This window comes from Artemia franciscana, chromosome 15 (assembly GCF_032884065.1).
Source record: "Artemia franciscana chromosome 15, ASM3288406v1, whole genome shotgun sequence".
Taxonomy (NCBI): domain Eukaryota; kingdom Metazoa; phylum Arthropoda; class Branchiopoda; order Anostraca; family Artemiidae; genus Artemia; species Artemia franciscana.
In genome coordinates this window covers 35,673,757-35,693,957 of record NC_088877.1, presented here as the reverse complement: position 1 = coordinate 35,693,957, position 20,201 = coordinate 35,673,757, and the positions used below count along the sequence as shown (strand labels likewise).

The following is a 20,201-nucleotide window of genomic DNA, read 5'->3' as shown; positions in this document are numbered from 1 at the left end:
TTTTATTCATTGCTCTCCTCAGTTTAAAGCAGGTTAGTTTTCCTAACAAACCTTTTTTTGAACAACCACATTTTGTGATATAGCTGGGAAGCAGTTTTCAGCAAGTTTCTTTTTCGAAAATTATCATGCAAGTTTTTATTTGCTACTGGTTTTCGATGAGCAGCTTTGAAGTCAAAAATAAAGGTTGAATATTCAGAAGCAGCATGAGAAGTTTATTTTACTGTTGAATGTATTTTAATGAATTCTTCATTTTAGAATTTGGTTTTTATTGACAAGACTCGCTCTTTGCTTGCAATTTGTTTCCAAGAACTAATTGACACTGGTTGTCTTAAATATGAGCGTGTCCACTCTTAGCTTCGACTCCCCGTTTTGAATTAAAGTTTAAACGTATAATGATGCTTCGAGAATAATAACCATCCTTTAAAAAGTGTACCACTTCAAATTTTGGCAGGATACAGGGATGGGGGACGTTAAAATATTCTGAAGAAAGATAAGATAATCCTTTCCATGATTTCAAGTTGAGCTCTTAGAAGAAATTCTTTTAAAATATTGTGCCACAATAATGTCGAGGGGCGTGATCGAGGGGGCAATCCCCTATAGAAAGATGAAATTATGCATATAAAAGTAGTTGGGGCTTTAAGGTTTGATGACGCACATATACCTTCGATTCCCGGTCCTGCCACTTTTGTAAAAACTTCTTCAAGGTGCAGGCGTTAATTATGTCAAAGGGAACGTTTTCAGGAGACGCTGGTGTCTGTTACGTAATTAAATAAAAAAAAACAAGTTTTTTTAACTGGAAGTAAGGAGCGACATTAAAACTTAAAACGCACAGAAATTACTTCGTATATGAAAGAGGCTGCTACCTCATCAACGCCCCGTTCTTTACGCTAAAGTTCGACTCTTTCTCTCAATTCTTCTTTTTAAAACAGTAAAAAAATTTAGCGTAAAGAGCGGGGCGTTGATGAGGTAGCAGCCTCTTTTATATACGAAGTAATTTCTGTGCGTTTTAAGTTTTAATGTCGCTCCTTACTTCCAGTTAAAAAAAACTTGTTTTTTTTTTTATTTAATTTCTGAACATTTTTGAATCAATGCATGTTTTGATTTTGGCTCTCCGCAGAGGAATAATCAAAACAAAATTTGCATATTTTTTTTTTTTGCTAAATAGCTTTCTCGTAATTTTGATCGAATGATTTTGAGAAAAAAAGAGCGGGGGACGAAGCCTAGTTGCCCTCCGATTTTTTGGTTAATTAAAAAAGCAACTAGAACTTTTAATTTTTTTACGAATATTTTTATTGGTAAAAGATTTACGTAACTTATAAATTAGCTTACGTAAAGAACTTTTGTATTCTCATGTTTTTATTACATAAATGAGGGGATTCGCCCCATCGTCAGTACCTCGCTCTTTACACTAAAGCTTAAATTTTATCCCAATTCATTAAGAATGACCCCTGAATCACAAAAGCCGTAGAATAAATAGTTGAAATTACTAAAAATACTTTAGCGTAAAGAGCGAGGTATTAGAAGGAGGTGAGCCCCTCATATGGGTAATAATTTCTGTTTGTTTTAAGTTTTATTGCTGTTCCTTACTTCCAGCTGAAAAAGCTTTTTCACATTTATTTTTTAATTGTTTTTTTTTTAATAATGCTAGTAAATCCTGCTCTCCCTTCATGGAAATTTTCTTCTCCCATGACAAATTCTCGATGGAAAGTTCCCCCAGCATATCCCTCTCTTCTCAACCCCTCCCCCCAACCAAAAAATCCTCCTGAAAACGCCTGTATACTTCCCAATAACCATTACTATATGTAAGCACAGGTCAAAGTTTGTAACTTGTTGCCCCTCCCACGGGGACTGTGGGGGAGTAATTCGTCCCCAAAGACATAGTTATAAGGTTTTTCGACTACACTGAATAAAATGGCTATCTCAGAATTTTGATCCGTTGACTTTGGGAAAATAATTAGCGTGGGAGGGGGCCTAGGTACCCTCAAATTTTTTGGTCACTTAAAAAGGGTACTAGAACTTTTCATTTCCGTTAGAATGAGCCCTCTTGCAACACTCTAGGACAACTGGGTCGATACGATCACCCCTGGGAAAGAAAAAAAAAAAAAAAAAAAAAAAAAAATAAACACGCACCCGTGATCTGCCTTGTGGCAAAAAATGCAAAATTCCACATTTTTGTAGATAGGAGCTCGAAACTTCTACAGTAGGGTTCTCTGATACGCTGAATCTGATGGTGTGATTTTCGTTAAGATTTCATGACTTTTAGGGGATTTTCCCCCTATTTTCTAAAATAACGCAAATTTTCTCAGGCTCGTAACTTTTGATGGGTAAGACTAAACTTAATGAAACTTATATATTTAAAACCAGCATTAAAATGCGATTCTTTTGATGTAGCTATTGGTATCAAAATGCGAGTCAAGGTGCAAACGTTACGTAATAGACTTTGATTCTGTAAAAAACCTAGAAGACCTCTTCGGATATTACTTAATAGTTTCATTGAGTGTGGAAAAAACCTTCAGAGGGCCTGCCAAATCAGGATTTCTAAGATTAATATGATAAAAAATCTACAAGGGCTAAAAGGATTTCTTTGAATATTACATCCTAATTTCTTTGATTCTTTAAAAAAAACCTTCAGGGCTTCTTTACTCCAGTATTTCTACTGTTATTACGTAATAGGCTTTGCTTGTTGAGAGTCTTTAAAAAACCTCCAGGGGCCCGTCAAATCAAGACTTCTCAGCTTCTCACATAATAGGCTTTGCTTGTTTCATAATAGTTTCTAAAAAAAAAACCTTCAGGGTCCCCGCCAAATCAGGATTTCTTTGTATGTTATGCTTAAAAAACTTACGAGACCCCGCCAAATCAGGATTTCCTTGGTTGTTATGTGACAGGCTTTGACTAAAAAAACCTACGAGACCCTGCCAAATCAGGATTTCTTCGACAGTTGTGTAATATTTTCTCTGATTCTTAAAAAAACCTTCAGGGCCCGCTAGTGAGGAAGCTTTGAGAAATTGAACCCTACGAGTAATTACACCAGGTCCCCTAGCATCCAGGTCCACGGGGGCCCTCTAGCGACCAATTCCAATGGTGCCCTAATATCCAATTTCATAGGAGATCCTAGTAACCAATTTCTCAGGGCCCCTTAACCTAACCACCGGGATCCTAGCCTCCAATTTCGCTGGGGGCCCTAGCATCTTATTTTATTTGGGCCCCCCTAGCATCCAATTTCATTGGGCTTCTAACCTAACCACTGGGGGGGGGAGGCTAATAAATAAAGAGTCGATGGAGATTCTGAGAAAATCATAGACAGTGCTACTAATATCCCTGAATTTTTCTTGGTTTCCCCGAATGCCCCTCCCCCCTCTACCAGTAAAGGCTGGACTCTGAAATATCTCCGAAAGTTGACATTCGTAAATGTAGGAATGTTAACACAAAATATAAATTGTTAATTTTCGTCACTATTAAATTTTGGGGAAATCTTGGAGAACGATTTTCTTTTTTGGTGAAATTCGGGGAGAGCCAGAAATATTTGGGAAAAGTGGAATCACAGACCGTGACAATCATAATATATCGTAGGTGGCCTATTCTGAAGGTTTCTTTCCTGCAAGTGTACCTGCTACTATCCTGACCAGGCAGATAAACTTTTTTCGGAAGTATTTTCTTGTGTCGGATGAAAAGAAAACATAAAGAAAACATAGTCATTAATAACCATTTTGAAACCTCATCATTTCAAAATTTTAAAGATCTAAAGAATGAATCTGTTTCGTTTTTTCTTCAATAAGTTGTCAAATGGAACAGGCACCAACCATTGTAGGAAGTTATGATAATATATACATATATATATATATACTAGCTGTTGGGGTGGCGCTTCGCGCCACCCCAACACCTAGTTGGTGGGGGCGCTTCGCGCCCCCCCCAAGCCCCCCCGCGCGCGTAAGTCGTTACGCGCCATAATAGTTACGCGCCATTGTAGTTGTGTCCCTATGTCCCACCTGTGAATATAGATAGATATATATATATGGTTTTAACTACGTAAAACTTGCGAATATACAACATTCTTTGCTGTCCCATTGTCTTTGCATATAAATAGATTGTCAGGTTTACCGACTCTTGAACATGCAACATATAATGGTCCATGGGAAAACAATCTGTATTCAGATCTATACCTCATGATTCTAATGATTGCCCTTGAGCTTTGTTGATGGTGATTGCTAATCGACCATTCCCTGTCCCGGTGTCCCGGTCGTCATTTACATCCCCCTGTTTCCCCCGGTGTCCCCGTTGTAGTTGTGTCCCTGTGTCCCGGTCGTCATTTATATTCCCTGTGTCCCGGTCGTCATTTGTATCCCGGTGTCCCGGTCTGTATATACATTCGTTTTTTAGTTTATTTTTTCTCCTTTATTTTTTTCCTTTTTTTTTCTTTTTTAGCTTATTTAGATTTTTAGATTTTTTAGTTTTTTTATTAGTTTTTAGTTTTTTTTTCTTTTTAGTTTTTTTGTCCCGGTCGTCATTTATATCCCCCTGTTTCCCCCGGTGTCCCCGTTGTAGTTGTGTCCCTGTGTCCCGGTCGTCATTTATATTCCCTGTGTCCCGGTCGTCATTTGTATCCCGGTGTACCAGTCTGTATATACATTCGTTTTTTAGTTTTGTTTTTCTCCTTTATTTTTTTCCTTTTTTTTTCTTTTTTAGTTTATTTAGATTTTTAGATTTTTTAGTTTTTTTATTAGTTTTTATTTTTTTTTTCTTTTTAGTTTTTTTGTAGTTTTTACCTTCTTTTTAGTTTTGTTAATTTTTTTTTTTACTTGTGTCCTGGTCGTCATTTATACTCCCTGTGTCCCGGTGCTTTGTTGATTGCTAATCGAACATTCCTTTTGTCCTGGTCGCTTTCTCTTTGAGTGTCGTCATTTATTTTTTTCTTTTTTAGTTCTTTTAGTTTTTACCTTTTTTAGTTTTTTTAGTTTTTTACCTTTTTTTAGTTTTTTTAGTTTTTTTAGTTTTTTAGCTTTTTATTTTTTTTATTAGTTTTTAGTTTTTTTGTAGTTTTTGCCTTTTTTTTTAGTTTTTTTAGTTTTTTAGCTTTTTTATTAGTTTTTAGTTTTTTTTGTAGTTTTTGCCTTTTTTTAGTTTTTTTAGTTTTTTAGCTTTTTTATTTTTTTTATTAGTTTTTAGTTTTTTTTGTAGTTTTTGCCTTTTTTTAGTTTTTTCAGTTTTGACGTCACCTGATCCAGTTTTTTCAGGTGACGTCACCTGATCCACGATCCACAGATCCACAGACAACTTATTTTTATATATATAGATAGTTTTTTTTTTTACTTATGTCCTGGTCGTCATTTATACTCCCTGTGTCCCGGTGCTTTGTTGATTGCTAATCGAACATACCTTTTGTCCTGGTCGCTTTCTCTTTGAGTGTCGTCATTTATTAGTTTTTTCCTTTTTTTTTTTAGTTTTTTATTGGTTTTTACCTTTATTTTAGCTTATTTTTCAGTTTTTTCCTTTTTTTTAGTTTTTTTTTATTTTTCATTTTTTTTAGTTTTTTACCTTTTTTTAGTTTTTTTAGTTTTTTTAGTTTTTTTAGTTTTTTAGCTTTTTTACTTTTTTTATTAGTTTTTAGTTTTTTTTTGTAGTTTTTGCCTTTTTTTAGTTTTTTCAGTTTTTTTTTAGTTTTTTATTGGTTTTTACCTTTATAGTTTTTTTAGTTTTTTAGCTTTTTTATTTTTTTTATTAGTTTTTAGTTTTTTTTGTAGTTTTTGCCTTTTTTTAGTTTTTTCAGTTTTGACGTCACCTGATCCAGTTTTTTCAGGTGACGTCACCTGACACATCCATCCACACATCCATCCACACATCCACAGACAGACAACTTATTTTTATATATATAGATATATATATATATATATATATATATATATATATATATATATATATATATATTGGAAAAATTGGCAAAAACTGGAACTAACCTCATTTTCTGGAGAATTATTTCCCAAAATGCGGTACACCTACTCGAGGGGTAGGAGAAAAGTTTGATGGGTGTATGTGTTGCACCAGCGCTCGATGGGGGTACGTGTTGTCCGGAGTTTTATGGGGTACACGCTGGACCGAAGTTTTGTGGGGATATGCACCGGCACCCAGAAAGGAACATGTGTCAAATTGTGACGATCTGTCATCTTAGAACAAATCGTTTCATTATTCTCTCTGATCCAAATAAAGCTTATTCTTAATATAGCTAACTTTATTTTTGTCTTATTATAAAAAATATATTCATTATTATTATTATTTTTTGCATGCACTAGAAAATAAATATGTGTTGGTTGGTACTAAATATATTCTGTTTTCACGAAGGGTTCTCAGTGGTAATGAAAGTAATAGAAAGAGGTACACAGAGGGCCGTATCCGGGATTTTTTTCGGGGAGGGGGGTGCATAAACAAACTAAAAAATACGTAAAAATTTGTTTATTTCCATTTTTGTTACGTTTTTATGAGTCAGACGGACATTTCAAGGGGGGGTTCAAACCTCTAACCACCCTGGATATGGCTTTTTGTACACATATTCCAATAGCTTGAGAAACACAGTTTTAACAATAAAATTAAAACAGCCTTTAAGAAGTATCTAACCCCTACATAATATCTCATTTACATATTCGAAGAGTGAAAAAAGAAGAGAAATTATAGTTTTTACCGCTTTGAAAGAGGATATTCCGTCAGTAAGTGCCGGATCAAGGGGTATTGAATTTAAAAACCAATTGAGACTCATTCATCATCAGAACTCTACAATTAAAACCCTGAATAAGTAAAACTGTAGGGTCATCAGTTGAACAATACCCTACCATTGAGCTCGGGTCATCGATGAAACAGAGAACTTTAGACTGCAATTAAGGTGGGTAGGTGTTTAGTCTTAACGAGCCGCTAACCAGTTATTAAACTGACCTTAGGGCTGAGGCATGGGTCAGCTTGTGTTTGAATAAAGGAGGGGGTAGGCGTAACCCTGGGCTGAAGGATTGTCCGGAACTATGCCCTCATCTTTTGGCGCCAATTAAGCGTTTAGATGAAGAAAGCTTAAATACAGACCTTTTGGATTATTGTTGGTTTGGTATATATTTTGTAAAATAGAGGGTTGAACTTTGTTTATTTTGCTTGGAAATTGGCCATGAATAGTCTGCAATAATCGCCTATTTGCAGTGGGCTATCCTTTTGTAGGAATCTGACTGGGATTATATGTTGGATTAGGGAAAACAAGCTTTATAATTAACTTCGGAAATTCCCTATTATTATTAGATAAAAGATTCGGCTATTATAACCGTACCTGCATACGAGGGGGAGATAGAGGAGTTCTCCTTTTAAGATTGGAGTTTTCGTTAAAGGGGACAGAAAGTGACATTGCACCATAGATTTTCAAAGATACCTTTTTTTTGTATTTTCACTAAAATAACCAAAATAAAAGAAAATAGCATCGCGGTAGATTTTGGACAAAATATTTTTTTCCATTTAGAAAAAAATTATCACCCCCTTCTACATTTTACTAAAATTTATTTGTAATTTGTCACTTTGTAGTTAGTGACAGCAAATTTAAGCTAGTAGATCCCCAAGGGTATACCCGGTTTTTTTAAGAGAGGGGAGGGGGCTATTTTTTCGGGGAGAGGTCCGGAGGTGTACAAAAAAACTTCACAAAATGCATCAAAAATTTTTGTATCTAGATTTTTGTTACCTTTTTATGACTTTGAAAAAAAATTGGGACGAGGGTTCCAATCAGGTAACGTCCCCCCTCTCTGGATCCAGCCTTGTAGACTTGCCATCCTTCCCCTGATCATCTACAATCCCCATTGAACTAATGTTTTATAGCAGCTAGTTATGCTTAGTCATTGCAGAAATTTTTGTTTAAACTCGTAGGTAAATTATAAACCATCTCAATTTGTTTATTTAATTATGTAATTTTTTTCCGATCTGGTCTTGTCGCTTACTACATCATAATCAGAATGTACATAATTCTTCTTTTTTTTTGAAGTGAATGTGATCAAATGTTTTATTTGAGTTTGAAATGTTAAAAGACGTAGATGTCTGGTGTTCGATGCTTGGCAATATATCCTTCTTCTGGAAATTTGATTTAGTTTCCCCATCAAAATAATACTGTAAAGGTAGATCAAGTGCTTGTTTTGCACAGTCATTGTGGAAATCTACATTAAAAATAATCATAGACCATTATAATTCGTAAACATTAATTACATATTTTTTGCGACCCTGTTTTGTCACATACGACGTCCTAATCAGAATGCATGCCATTCTTTTCATTAAAAGGTGTAATTAAATGTTTTACTTAAGTTTGACTGTAAAAAAATAATTTGTCTAATTGTTATTTTTCTTTCTTTTCATGTTTGGCTGTGTTCTTCAGGACTGTATTACGGTAAGAAGGAACTTGTAATATTTTATCTCATTTCTGTGTTGAATATGCTTTTATAATTTGCCCTTTCGGCAAGGAATGAGCCAGTTATAATCTCCCCTCAGGGCTAACCATGTTTTCCCTTATTTAGAACATAATTTAGCGGTATTTAATTTACTTGATAATTATGCGAAACTTTCAGGTTATGGAAGACAAATTTACCCAAGTCTATTTAACTGTTATTTTCTATTATTATTTATTTAAGTCAATTTCATACCCTTTTGTTTTTCATGTCTGGTGCTGATGATAATTGGCGGTTTCCTTCACTGTTTGAATTTCATTGGCTTGGCTCTTGAATAGGGTGTAAGTATTCACTTGTTTTGTTTTGAAATTTTGTAGGCTATGATGCTTTTGCATTTGTTCTATCAGTGTTGTCACGCCACAAAACATGGCGCTGTCGTGTTAACAACTCATACAAATAACTCATCTATAACGAGTGTAAATGTAATATAATTGTCAATGTTAGTTGTGTCTGTCTGCGGTTCCGTAGTGTGTTCTTGAGTCTTGGGTGGTTAGGTACACGTATACTTATATATAATAAAACTTTGCTGAAAAAAGAAGGAAAAAAACAAGGTGGATTCCTACTTCCAATGCAGGAACTGCGTATTTAATTATTGCATTTCAGGTCAAGAATTCCTGAAGTTGCGCAATAGGTGAGTGGCAGAATTTTGTCTAAGTTCGTTCAGTCCCATCAAGATACAGGGACCTAATTTTCGAGAATTACTACCATTTTTAACGAAATAAAAATAAGGTTATTGACCGTAGCGGGGTGGCTTAATAGCAATATGTACATATGTCATAAAACTTCGGTGGAAAAAGAAAGTGGAAACATGAGGTAGTTTCATTCGTTCACACGGGCTCACCATTTGGGAGTTACACCTATCTTGGATGAGGGTAAGAATGAAGTTACTGACCATGACTAGATGGTTAGATACCCATATACTTATGCATTATAAAACCTTTATCTATATATATAAAAATAAGTTGTCTGTGTGTGGATCTGTGGATCAGGTGACGATCCACAAAAAAGGTAAAAAACTAAAAACTAAAAAAAAACTGAAAAAACTAAAAAAAGGCAAAAACTACAAAAAAAAACTAAAAACTAATAAAAAAAATAAAAAAAATAAAAACGCTAAAAAAATAAAAAAACTAAAAAACTAAAAAAACTAAAAACTAAAAAAAAAACTTAAAAAAAGGAAAAAACTGAAAAATAGAAGAGAAAAAGAAAACTAAAATAAAAAAATAAAATAAAAAAAAATAAAAAATATATAAAAATAAGCTGTCTGTCTGTCTGTGGATCTATGGATCAGGTGACGATCCACAAAAAAGGTAAAAAACTAAAAACTAAAAAAAAAACTGAAAAAACTAAAAAAAGGCAAAAACTACAAAAAAAACTAAAAACTAATAAAAAAAATAAAAAAGCTAAAAAACTAAAAAAACTAAAAAAACTAAAAAACTAAAAAAACTAAAAACTAAAAAAAAAACTTATAAAAAGGAAAAAACTGAAAAATAGAAGAGAAAAAGAAAACTAATAAAATTAAGAATAAAATAAAAAAAAATAAAAAAGATAAAAACTAAAAAAAAAGTAAAAAGAAAAAACTAAAAAAACTAAAAAAGCTAAAAAAAAGGTAAAAACTAATAAAAAACTAAAAAGAAAAAAAGGAAAAAAAACTAAAAAAACTAAAAATTAAAAAAAACTTAAAAAAAGGAAAAAACTGAAAAATAGAAGAGAAAAAGAAAACTAATAAAATTAAGAATAAAAAATAAAAAAGATAAAAACTAAAAAAAAAGTAAAAAGAAAAAACGAAAAAAACTAAAAAAGCTAAAAAAAGGTAAAAACCAATAAAAAACTAAAAAGAAAAAAAGGAAAAAAACTAAAAAAAATTTTCATTTAAAAAACTAAAAAAACTAAAAAAGGTAAAAACTAAAAGAACTAAAAAAGAAAAAAAAAACTAAAAAAAGGAAAAAAACTGAAAAATAAAGGAGAAACAATCACCGGGACACAGGGAGTATAAATGACGACGACCGGGACACAGGGACATAACTACAAAGGGGACGCCGGGGTGCACAGGGGGATATATAAATGAATAAAATTAAGAATAAAATAAAAAAAAATAAAAAAGATAAAAACAAAAAAAAAGTAAAAAGAAAAAACGAAAAAAACTAAAAAAGCTAAAAAAAAAGGTAAAAACCAATAAAAAACTAAAAAGAAAAAAAGGAAAAAAAAACTAAAAAAAACTAAAAACTAAAAAAAAAACTTAAAAAAAGGAAAAAACTGAAAAATAGAAGAGAAAAAGAAAACTAATAAAATTAAGAATAAAAATAAAAAAAAATAAAAAAGATAAAAACTAAAAAAAAAGTAAAAAGAAAAAAACTAAAAAAAAACTAAAAAAGGTAAAAACTAAAAGAACTAAAAAAGAAAAAAAAACTAAAAAAAGGAAAAAAACTGAAAAATAAAGGAGAAACAATCTAAATAAATGACGACACTCAAAGAGAAAGCGACCGGGACAAAAGGAATGTTCGATTAGCAATCAACAAAGCACCGGGACACAGGGAGTATAAATGACGACGACCGGGACACAGGGACATAACTACAAAGGGGACGCCGGGGTGCACAGGGGGATATATAAATGACGATGGCGACTGAGGGAATGGTCGATTCACAGGTGGGACATAGGGACACAACTACAATGGCGCGTAACTAATATGGCGCGTAACGACTTACGCGCGCGGGGGGCTTGGGGGGGGGGCGCGAAGCGCCCCCACCAACTAGGTGTTGGGATGGCGCGAAGCGCCACCCCAACAGCTAGTATATTATAAAAAGGTAAACAAACGAGATGGATTCTGAATTCCAAAATAGGAAACTGTGCATTTAACTATTGCATTTCAGGTCAACAATTCCAGAAGCTATGGAATAGTGGGTTGGCGTTTAGGTTCTTTCAAACTTCGCAAGATACGGACACTAAGCGTTTAGACTATTACTGCCGTCTTTGATGAGGATATGAATAAAATATTGCTTGTAACTTATCTTGTGAAGTGATAGTATCTCTGGATAATTCTCATCTACTCTCTGGTCAGGGGCGTCGTTGGGGTGGCAATTTCCCCCTCAGTAATTTGGAGGGAAAATTATTGTATAACCCATGTGCCCTTACTATCCAGATATGGAGGCCTTCTTGCCCCCCCTCCCCCGAATAAAAATGCTATAGACTCGCCCCTGTCTGTGGCATAACTAAAAAAGTAATTACCTGGATTCCAAGACTTATGGCTATAGCCTACGTGATGGCAGCATGGACGTAGCAAGAAACGACATCCTTCTAGCGGAATGTATCGATTTATTAAAAAGAATTAATAAAAAAAACTAAATAAAAACTTTCTCGCGAATATTTGGTTTTACCTTAGTGTTGGAAATAAAAAATTACAAAATACGTAAACAAATTATTTTTCCCCAGGGACGTTCACAGGACTTTACCTCTGAAAAGGCTGGATAAAAATACAAGCATTCTGTAAAATACATGACATATGAGAAATTAAGAGAAAAGTACAAAATAAATTCAAGCTTTTTCCCGTGGAAAGCACGGGCTCCACTGCCACTTCTTATGTATCGATATATAAAAATTCATACAGGATTTTAATTTTTTAAGCAGGCTACCCAGGCAGAGATTTATGGGGGGGGGGTTATATTTCGGAAAGCGCCAAAACAGACAAATTACACGATTAAAGTAGGAAGTTATTAGGAAATTATAATAATCTTGAGATTTGAGGGGGGGGGGTAATTTAGTATGATAATAACGATGTAGTAACTATATATAATAGTGTGTTGTAATAATTGAAAAAAATATATACTAAAAAGATAATCACAAACAGGTTCGCCCTTTATCTGAGAGTTAAAATGTTCCAAGCAAATTCAAAGCTCAACTTGCAAGACATAGTTGGCAATAGCTAAGAATTGTTATACTAGCTTTTCAAATAAGGCGTTAAAATCAAGGAAAAATTCTTATCCTTCACAAATCTTTGCTGTTTTACCGACAAGTCTGACAGGTATGGCTAGGGCAGTACTTTCGACGGTTTCAGAAGCCTAATATTAACTCGGGAGTTCAGAGTTAAAGCCCTCGGAACAATGAAAGTTCCACAATCGAGGTAACTCTGACTAACTGTCCTATTCTGGATTGTCGGTCAGTGAGTGGCTTATTGAGATAGAATATTTGAAGCAACTCATGGGTTTTGAAAGATGTATGTTTGAAGGTGTACGTAAATACGCCCAGGGCATAGCTTTTGACGGTTTCAGAAGCCTAATACAAACTCGGGATTTAGAATTAAAGCCCCTGGAGCGACGAAAGCTACGCAATCGAGTTAACTGTGAAAAACCCTGTTCTTTTGGACGGTCAATCTTTAAGTATTCTTATTGGGATAGACTATTTAAAGCAAACCCACAGATATTGAAAGATGTATATTTGAAGGCGTATCTAAATGACAGTGAACAGGAATTGTAAAAACGAATTATATAATGTAATGCTTAGGAGAAAATCGGGTAAATAACGAATGAATATGTTATTCATTTAAGCGTAAATTGTTTATTTGTGTATTCTTAATTCATCCTTGCACATTTTTCTTTTTTTAGCAAACAAATTGATATGTTGTTGCCCTAAAATAAATATTTGTTGTTACTGTCATGATAGCTGGGCAGGATTATGGTTAAGCCAAACTATAGTTATGTTTGCTGGTAAAAAAAAGGACAAAAAAAAACAAACAAAACAAAAAACAATAGAGTGCCAGTAAAGTATCTTGTGCGTAATTTGCTTAGTGCGACTACTTCCTTAAGGCAGTTTTTTACGCTATTTACGTTAATGTTTTTTAATGTTTTAAAATGTTGAATTGTGAGAAAGAGTCAAACTTTAGCGTAAAGAGTGAGGCGCTGAGGAGTGGGCAGCTCCTTTCATATATGGAATAATGTCTGTTCGTTTTCAAATTTTAATGTCGTTCCTTACTTTCAGTTAAAAAAAAAAGTTTTTTATTTAATTTCTAAACGTTTTGAATTAATGCAGGTTTTGATTTTGGCTCACCGTACATGAATAATGAAAACGAATTTTGCATATTAATTTTACTTTTTTTGGCTAAATGGTTTTCTCAGAATTTTGATTGGACGATTTTTAGAGAAAAGGGTGGGGGAGGGTGCCTATTGGCCCTCCATATTCTGGTTACTTAAAAAGGGCATTAGATTTTCTGATTTTGTTTATGAACGGTTTTATTAGCAATAAATATACTTAACTTACGAATTAACTAACATAATGAACTTCTATATTCGTATAATTTTATTACGTATATGAGGAGGTTCGTCCCCTCGCCAAAGTACTAAAAACTTTAGCATAAAGGGAGAGGCATTGACGAGGGGGTGAACCCACTCATATACGTAGTAATTTTTGTTCGTTTTAAATTTTGCTCCTTACTTTCAGTTGAAAAAACTTGTTTTTTAAATTTAATTTCTGATTTGTTTTTTAAATAATGCTGGAAATCAGGCATTATTCATGGAAAATTCCCTTCCCCCATGAAAAATTCCTCCATGAAAAGATTCTCCCCTGTAGCCCTCTCCCCCTGATCCCCCCAACCAGAAAAATCCCCCTTAAACCATCTATTCTTCCCAATAACCAATACTATACGTAAACAATGGGCAAAGTTCACAAATTGAGGCCCTTCCCTCGGGGGCTGTGGGGGATAAAGTCATCCTCAGAGACATATTTATTAGATCTTTTTACTATGCTGAGCAAAATGGGTATCTAAAAATTTTTATCCGGTGACTTTGGGTAAAAAAATAAGCGTGGGAGGGGGCCTAGTTGCCCTTCATTTTTTTGGTCACTTAAAAAGGGAATTAGAACTTTTAATTTCCGTTATAACGAGCTCGCTCGCAATATTCTAGGACCACTGGGTCTATACAATCACCCCTGAAAAAAAAAAAAAAACACGTAGGCCTACCCGTGATCTTTCTTCTGGCAAAAAAAATACAAAATTCCACATTTTTGCCGATAGGAGCTTGAAACCTCTGCAGCAGGGTTCTCTGATATGTTGAATCTGATGTTCTTATGTTTATTAATATTCTATGACTTTTAGGGGGTGTTTCCCCCTTTTTTCGAAAATTAGGCAATTATTTTCAGGCTCGTAACTGATTGGTAAGATTAAACTTGATGAAACTCATATATTTGAAGTCAGCCTAAAGATCCGATTCTTTGGATGTAGGCTATCTATTGGTTTCACAATTCTGTTTTTTCGCTTTTTTGCTTTTATGGTACTATATAGCTCACTTTTAATTTTTCACTGTCATTTTCACTTGACTTGAGAATATCGGCTCCAACCTTTTCCCCCTCCAGGGTTTCGACGAAATTACACCACTGTCAGTAGATGGGGAAAGCTAAAAAAATATGTTTTAGTTTTTTGGTCAATCAAATATTTTTGGTATTGAGAAAATAAGATTTAACTGAAGAGAAAAAGACAGATTACTGTTATAAACTTCCATGTTAAAAGTGTGCTTTATTCCCATTGGTTTAATTTTGTGAAGGTATTATTGCAAATTTTTAGTCACTATAAAAAGCTCAAACAGCTATCAAAAAGGGAGGCATCCATAAAGGCCTTATCTCAGGGACTTACGGAGGGGGAGGGTTCCGGGGCTCGGACTTCCCCCCTGAATTTTTTCTGAATGTTTGTGTACCTTTTATTCAGATTATTCAAAAATTCTGTTTTAAACCATGGACCCCTCCCCGAAAAAATTTGCGTTCCTGCGTGCCAAGGCCATATTTAGGAGAGAGGTTTACAGGGTATGAGCCTGTCAACTCCTGAAATTTTGTTCTACTCGTAAAAAAGTAGCAAAAATACATGTAAACAAATTTGGATGCGTTTTTTAAAGTTTTTTATCCCTCTCCTGAACCTATCCTAGATATCGTCTTGGAGCCTCTCTTACATAACTTGAAAGAAGGCCCATTATTTGCTCTTTTTTAACCTCTAGCTGTATATTATGTAACCTATCTTATGCGTTGTTTCTTTTTTCATGTTTTTGTTACACCCTCTGTGCCATTCGTCAACCCTCTTTTACTTTACTTAATTGGACAAATTGGGACATTCCATCAAATTAGTATGTAAGTAAACGATTCACGCCTACTTTTTATTATGGTTTTCATTACTCTTTTAGAGGCCCCCTTTTTATAGGCCTATTTTCATACCATCAATCAAGCAATTACCCTAAGTTGGTAGGGATTATAGACAAGCTAGATAATAATATTTCATGCATGTCTAACATAAAAGTGTAAACATAGAATGAAATATTAAAGAGAGTAGGGATGAATTATTTTGGGGCTTTCTGAAGAATTTTGTGGTAGGAAATTAGACGGTGTTAATGGATGAATATTGTTGACATGTTGTGATTCTCTGATGAAATGTTTGTCAGTTTTGGCCTAGAATGAAAAATTATTGGTTCTAAGTAAATGATGATATTAGGATTGAAAACTTTAATAAAGTGTTTTTTTTTGAAAAGTTTTTTTGAAAAGTTTAATAAAGTGGTGTCATGAAAACTTTTTTGAGAAAGAAAAAAAGTGCTACACTGTCCCGCCAGAGGTACAAGACACGTAATAGTTTTGGCTGATTTAATTTTTTAGACATTAATAAACCATCAACTAAATAAAGCAAAAAGATTAATAAAGTGGTGTCATGAAAACTTTTTTGAGAAAGAAAAAAAGTGCTACACTGTCCCGCCAGAGGTACAAGACACGTAATAGTTTTGGCTGATTTAATTTTTTAGACATTAATAAACCATCAACTAAATAAAGCAAAAAGATTAATTAGTTAGATTACTGTAAAATTAAACTAAACTTAAATAAAATTTAACTTAAATTAAAATAAATTAAAGAACTTGAAATTAATTTACACATTATTAAAGATATTAATTTAACCAATCGAACGGAAACTTAAGCTTGTCTCTGAAAAATTAAATGAAAAGAAAACAAGTTTTTTTCAATTGAAAGTAAGGAGTGACATTAAAGCTTAAAACAAGCAGAAATTGTTTCATATATGAGGAGTGCTGTCCCCTCCTGAACCCCTGCTGTTTACGCTGAAATTTGACTTTTTGTTCAAACTTTCAAGAACGACTGAACTAACCGTTGAATTGGAATAAGAACTATTTTGAACCAACATAAAATTTTAGTGGAAAGGGTGGAGAGTTCATGAAGGGTTAGTCCCCTCATATGAGGAACATTTTCTGTTAATTTTAAGTTTTAGTGTCACTTCTTACTTCATTAGAAATACATTTTTTGTTGTTGTTCCTGATCGTTTTCAAATCATGGCAAGGCCTATCCAAGATAAGATGGGGGCTACTGCCCCCGGAATCCGACCTGTTTGTTGTTAAATTGTAAGCATTAATACTTATAAATTGGTTAATAGCTTCCTGGACTGGAAACGTAAAAAATTGCACGAGGATTAGCACAATTTTTTGCTTCTTAATTTCTTTTATGTAGTAACGAGTTGCTAAAGCGATCGAAAGAATATGAGAAAAATAGAGCAAATTTTCTCAAATTCGTACCTTTTCTGATATACTTTAATCTAAAAGAATTTTAGCCTATATCTTTTGAACGACCTCTGAAAAGTCCGTTCTTCTAATGTATGTGTTGCTATCAAAACATTTAAGTGTCGATTACAATAATCACGAATCGCTCCTTTCTTACAGTTTGTTGCCGCATAGCTGTTTAGCATATAAAAATAAACATAATCGCTGATAAAAGGTACTACCAAGCAACATTTGCCTCCCCCTCCTGGGGAATTCTCTGACAACGCTCGAGATGCCTCTCCACCCTTTGCGCCGGTGAGCATGTGAATATAATCTTGCACGTTACAAAAACATTTCTCGGCAATAAGAAGGGAGCTATCACTCCACAATACCTATGAAATGAATTTATTAATTTATAACCCCCGACCTTCTTCTATATTTTCCTGAATGCTCAGAGAAAGTTTTGGAACATTTTTGTGTAGAAACTGGATTCTTGAAGCATCAGGCACCCCCTCCCACCTACATAATGCCTTGCCGTTTCTCCGCCATAATAGCTCATGCGAAATTATACACATATTTTATCAACGACACAAGTTGGTTAAATGAAACTTTAAAAAAATGTCAATATTAACAGTTTATTCTATATGGACCTTTTAACCCTCCAAGAACGATTGCGCCGTTGTACAGTATTACTGCCTTTGAAACTAGGAAGCTCAATGTATATTTTGTCAATAATTTTGAATTGATAGGCTATTCCAGAGTTTACTATCACTAGCAACTTTGCCTTCTTCGGTTAAAATTGTCGTTTGGTGCCACAAAATGACAAAAAGCGCTAAAATAATATTGTATAATCTTTTTGGCTTCTTAAACAAAGTAATAGAACTTTTAATTTCCATTTGAATCAGCTATCTTTCGATTTTCTGGGACCATTGGTTCGACAAAAATAAACCCACATCTGTGATCTTCTCTCTTGATAAAAATTCCACATTCTTGTAGATGGGAGATTAAAGCCTCTACAATACGGCTTTCTGATGTGCTGAATTTGAATGTGGAACATCCATTAAGGTCACTTTCCCCCTTTTTGAAAATAAGGCAAATTTTCTCAGGGCCTTAGAACACATTATTTAATACATATATTGTTATCAAACCTCGTCTTTTTTTGGTTTTGTCTACTACTAGACCTGGTAGATCCTTGCTTTACTTTACCAAGGACTCTTTGAAACAGAAAGCAAGAAAAAGGGGAAAAGAAAGGGAAACACCATCTTGTGTAGCGTAAAATGATATAAAGTATATCACATTATATCTTTTATATTATATCTTTTATTATATTTTTATATCATATAAGAAGTGTAACACATATATTAGTTTTTATTTTTTTTTATTTATATCAACTATATGAACAACTTATTTTAGCTTTCGCCAAAAAGGCGTATTAAGTATATTCTTGTCTATTTTTTTCGAAACTAGCCTGGGTAAATAATTTCTTCTCGGGCAAAACTTATTCTAATAAATAATGTAACTTATATAGTTAGCCAAAGAAAAGATATGCGAAAAATAGTCTCTTATATCCGAAATATCCCCCATGTTCAACTTCTATAATTTCCGATTAGTTCCCGAACTCCAGAAATCACGTACACGAGGTGGTGCTTGCCAAGCGTGGTAGAATTGTCCTAAACGTTGTTAGGAAAACTGTGCTAAGCATGGAGGAACGGTAAGCCACACGTGGTGCACCTATATGTACACCAAATAGTGGAATTTAGGCCACCTCTCGATAAATTCTTATATAACTCTTCTTTTTCATTTAATCGAGCCAAGAGCCCCTAACATACATGCATGTATATTCAGGGTACATTTTTTCTTGTTTTCTTTTTATTTCCTACTTTGTGTTAACTGTATAATCTAGCCCCCCCATCAATAAAGACTTGCGGAACTGAATTTGAAATGTTCAGATTTTAGTAATATATGTATATTTATAAATGAAAATTTTCTCTGTTTCCCGTCTTAATTAAAAGTTTTACCTGTTATTATATATTTCACTTCATTTTAAATGGAATTTTGAACAAAGTAAACCACAAATAATTTAATGCCCATTTCGATTCTAGGTGTTTACCCCCTCGTGGAAAATACCCCGCTACTGAAAATACCCCCTCTGCTGCTGGTTGGTGCATATAAGGGCTTTGAACCCTTACAATGGGTTCTCTGATTCTTTTGTAGCTAGGGAGGGAGGGAGATGCCTCAAAGGGTGCATTTTAATGCCAAAACATCCCAACTCTCATTGAGGCTTCATTGTAAATACACAATTAGTTCCAAGGAAGAGACGAGGGGAGTGTGGAGGTAGAAACCGATATAGAATCTTCAGGGTCATATCCAAGATTTTTTTGGGGGAGGGGGGTACAAAAACATTAAAAAATGTATCAAAAAGTATTTTTTTAATCTCTCTTGATTTCTGGTCTACGCTGTTATGAAATTATGAAAGTAAAGACTAACATTAAACCCCAAAATAAGCACAATTTATTCCATATAGGAGGGGGATTGTCCCCTCCTCATCCCAACATCCACCTCATGGTCGTAGAAACTTTGGAGGGTGCTCACTACATCATAAATTGAGAGTTTTAGTCCTTTTTTCATAAGTCGAAAGTGATTGGAGACCAGCCAGCCGCGGGGGTATTTCCGTGGGGTGGGGGGTTAGACCTCGGCTCCATTTTAAGCTAAAACGCCGTAAATCATGAGTGCCTCCAAGAAATTACCTAGGGCAAGTGCTACATAGAGTTTTTTTTTATCATGATTTACGTGGGAATATTTCTCGGTTTACTTTTTTTATACATTTATGAGTGTCTTCTTGTTTTCCAGGAGCCTTCTCCAAGGCCATTTGCCCTTTTGCAGGCGCCCATGTCGTAAATCTTATTATCATCTAAAATGTGGTTGCGTCATTTATTTTGAATATTACCTGGGGAAAAATCAATTCCGTTGTTCCAAAATTTTTTCTTTATTTTTTTAGCTGAGCTGCTTTTTGCCCGCTTACCAGCATAAATTCTTATGTATTTACTTAGAAATTCAATTTGAAGCCCTTTATAGACCCCATAATGATGTCTTTTTTTCTTATTTTTGGATATAAAAAGGTTTAAAATACTGTTTAAAACTCACTATTTGATTATAAATCCATTTTTTAAAGTTATATAATCCAAAGACATTGATTGATCATGATCCATTTGAATAAACAATTTATAGCCTATATGTTTTAAGATTTGCAGTGTG

At 33.9% G+C, this 20,201-nt stretch overlaps 1 protein-coding gene across 1 annotated transcript in view; it reads left to right on the top strand.

Moving 5' to 3' along the window:
- The window catches only part of LOC136036414 (ankyrin repeat domain-containing protein SOWAHA-like), a 102,150-nt gene extending 93,449 nt beyond the window's left edge, over positions 1 to 8,701 (top strand). Inside the window, exon 7 of the mRNA XM_065718630.1 lies at positions 8,378 to 8,701. Coding sequence (XP_065574702.1) covers positions 8,378 to 8,407 — 30 coding nt within the window. The 3' untranslated portion in view covers positions 8,408 to 8,701. The remainder of the gene's footprint in view (positions 1 to 8,377) is intronic.
- Positions 8,702 to 20,201: the final 11,500 nt, after the last annotated feature.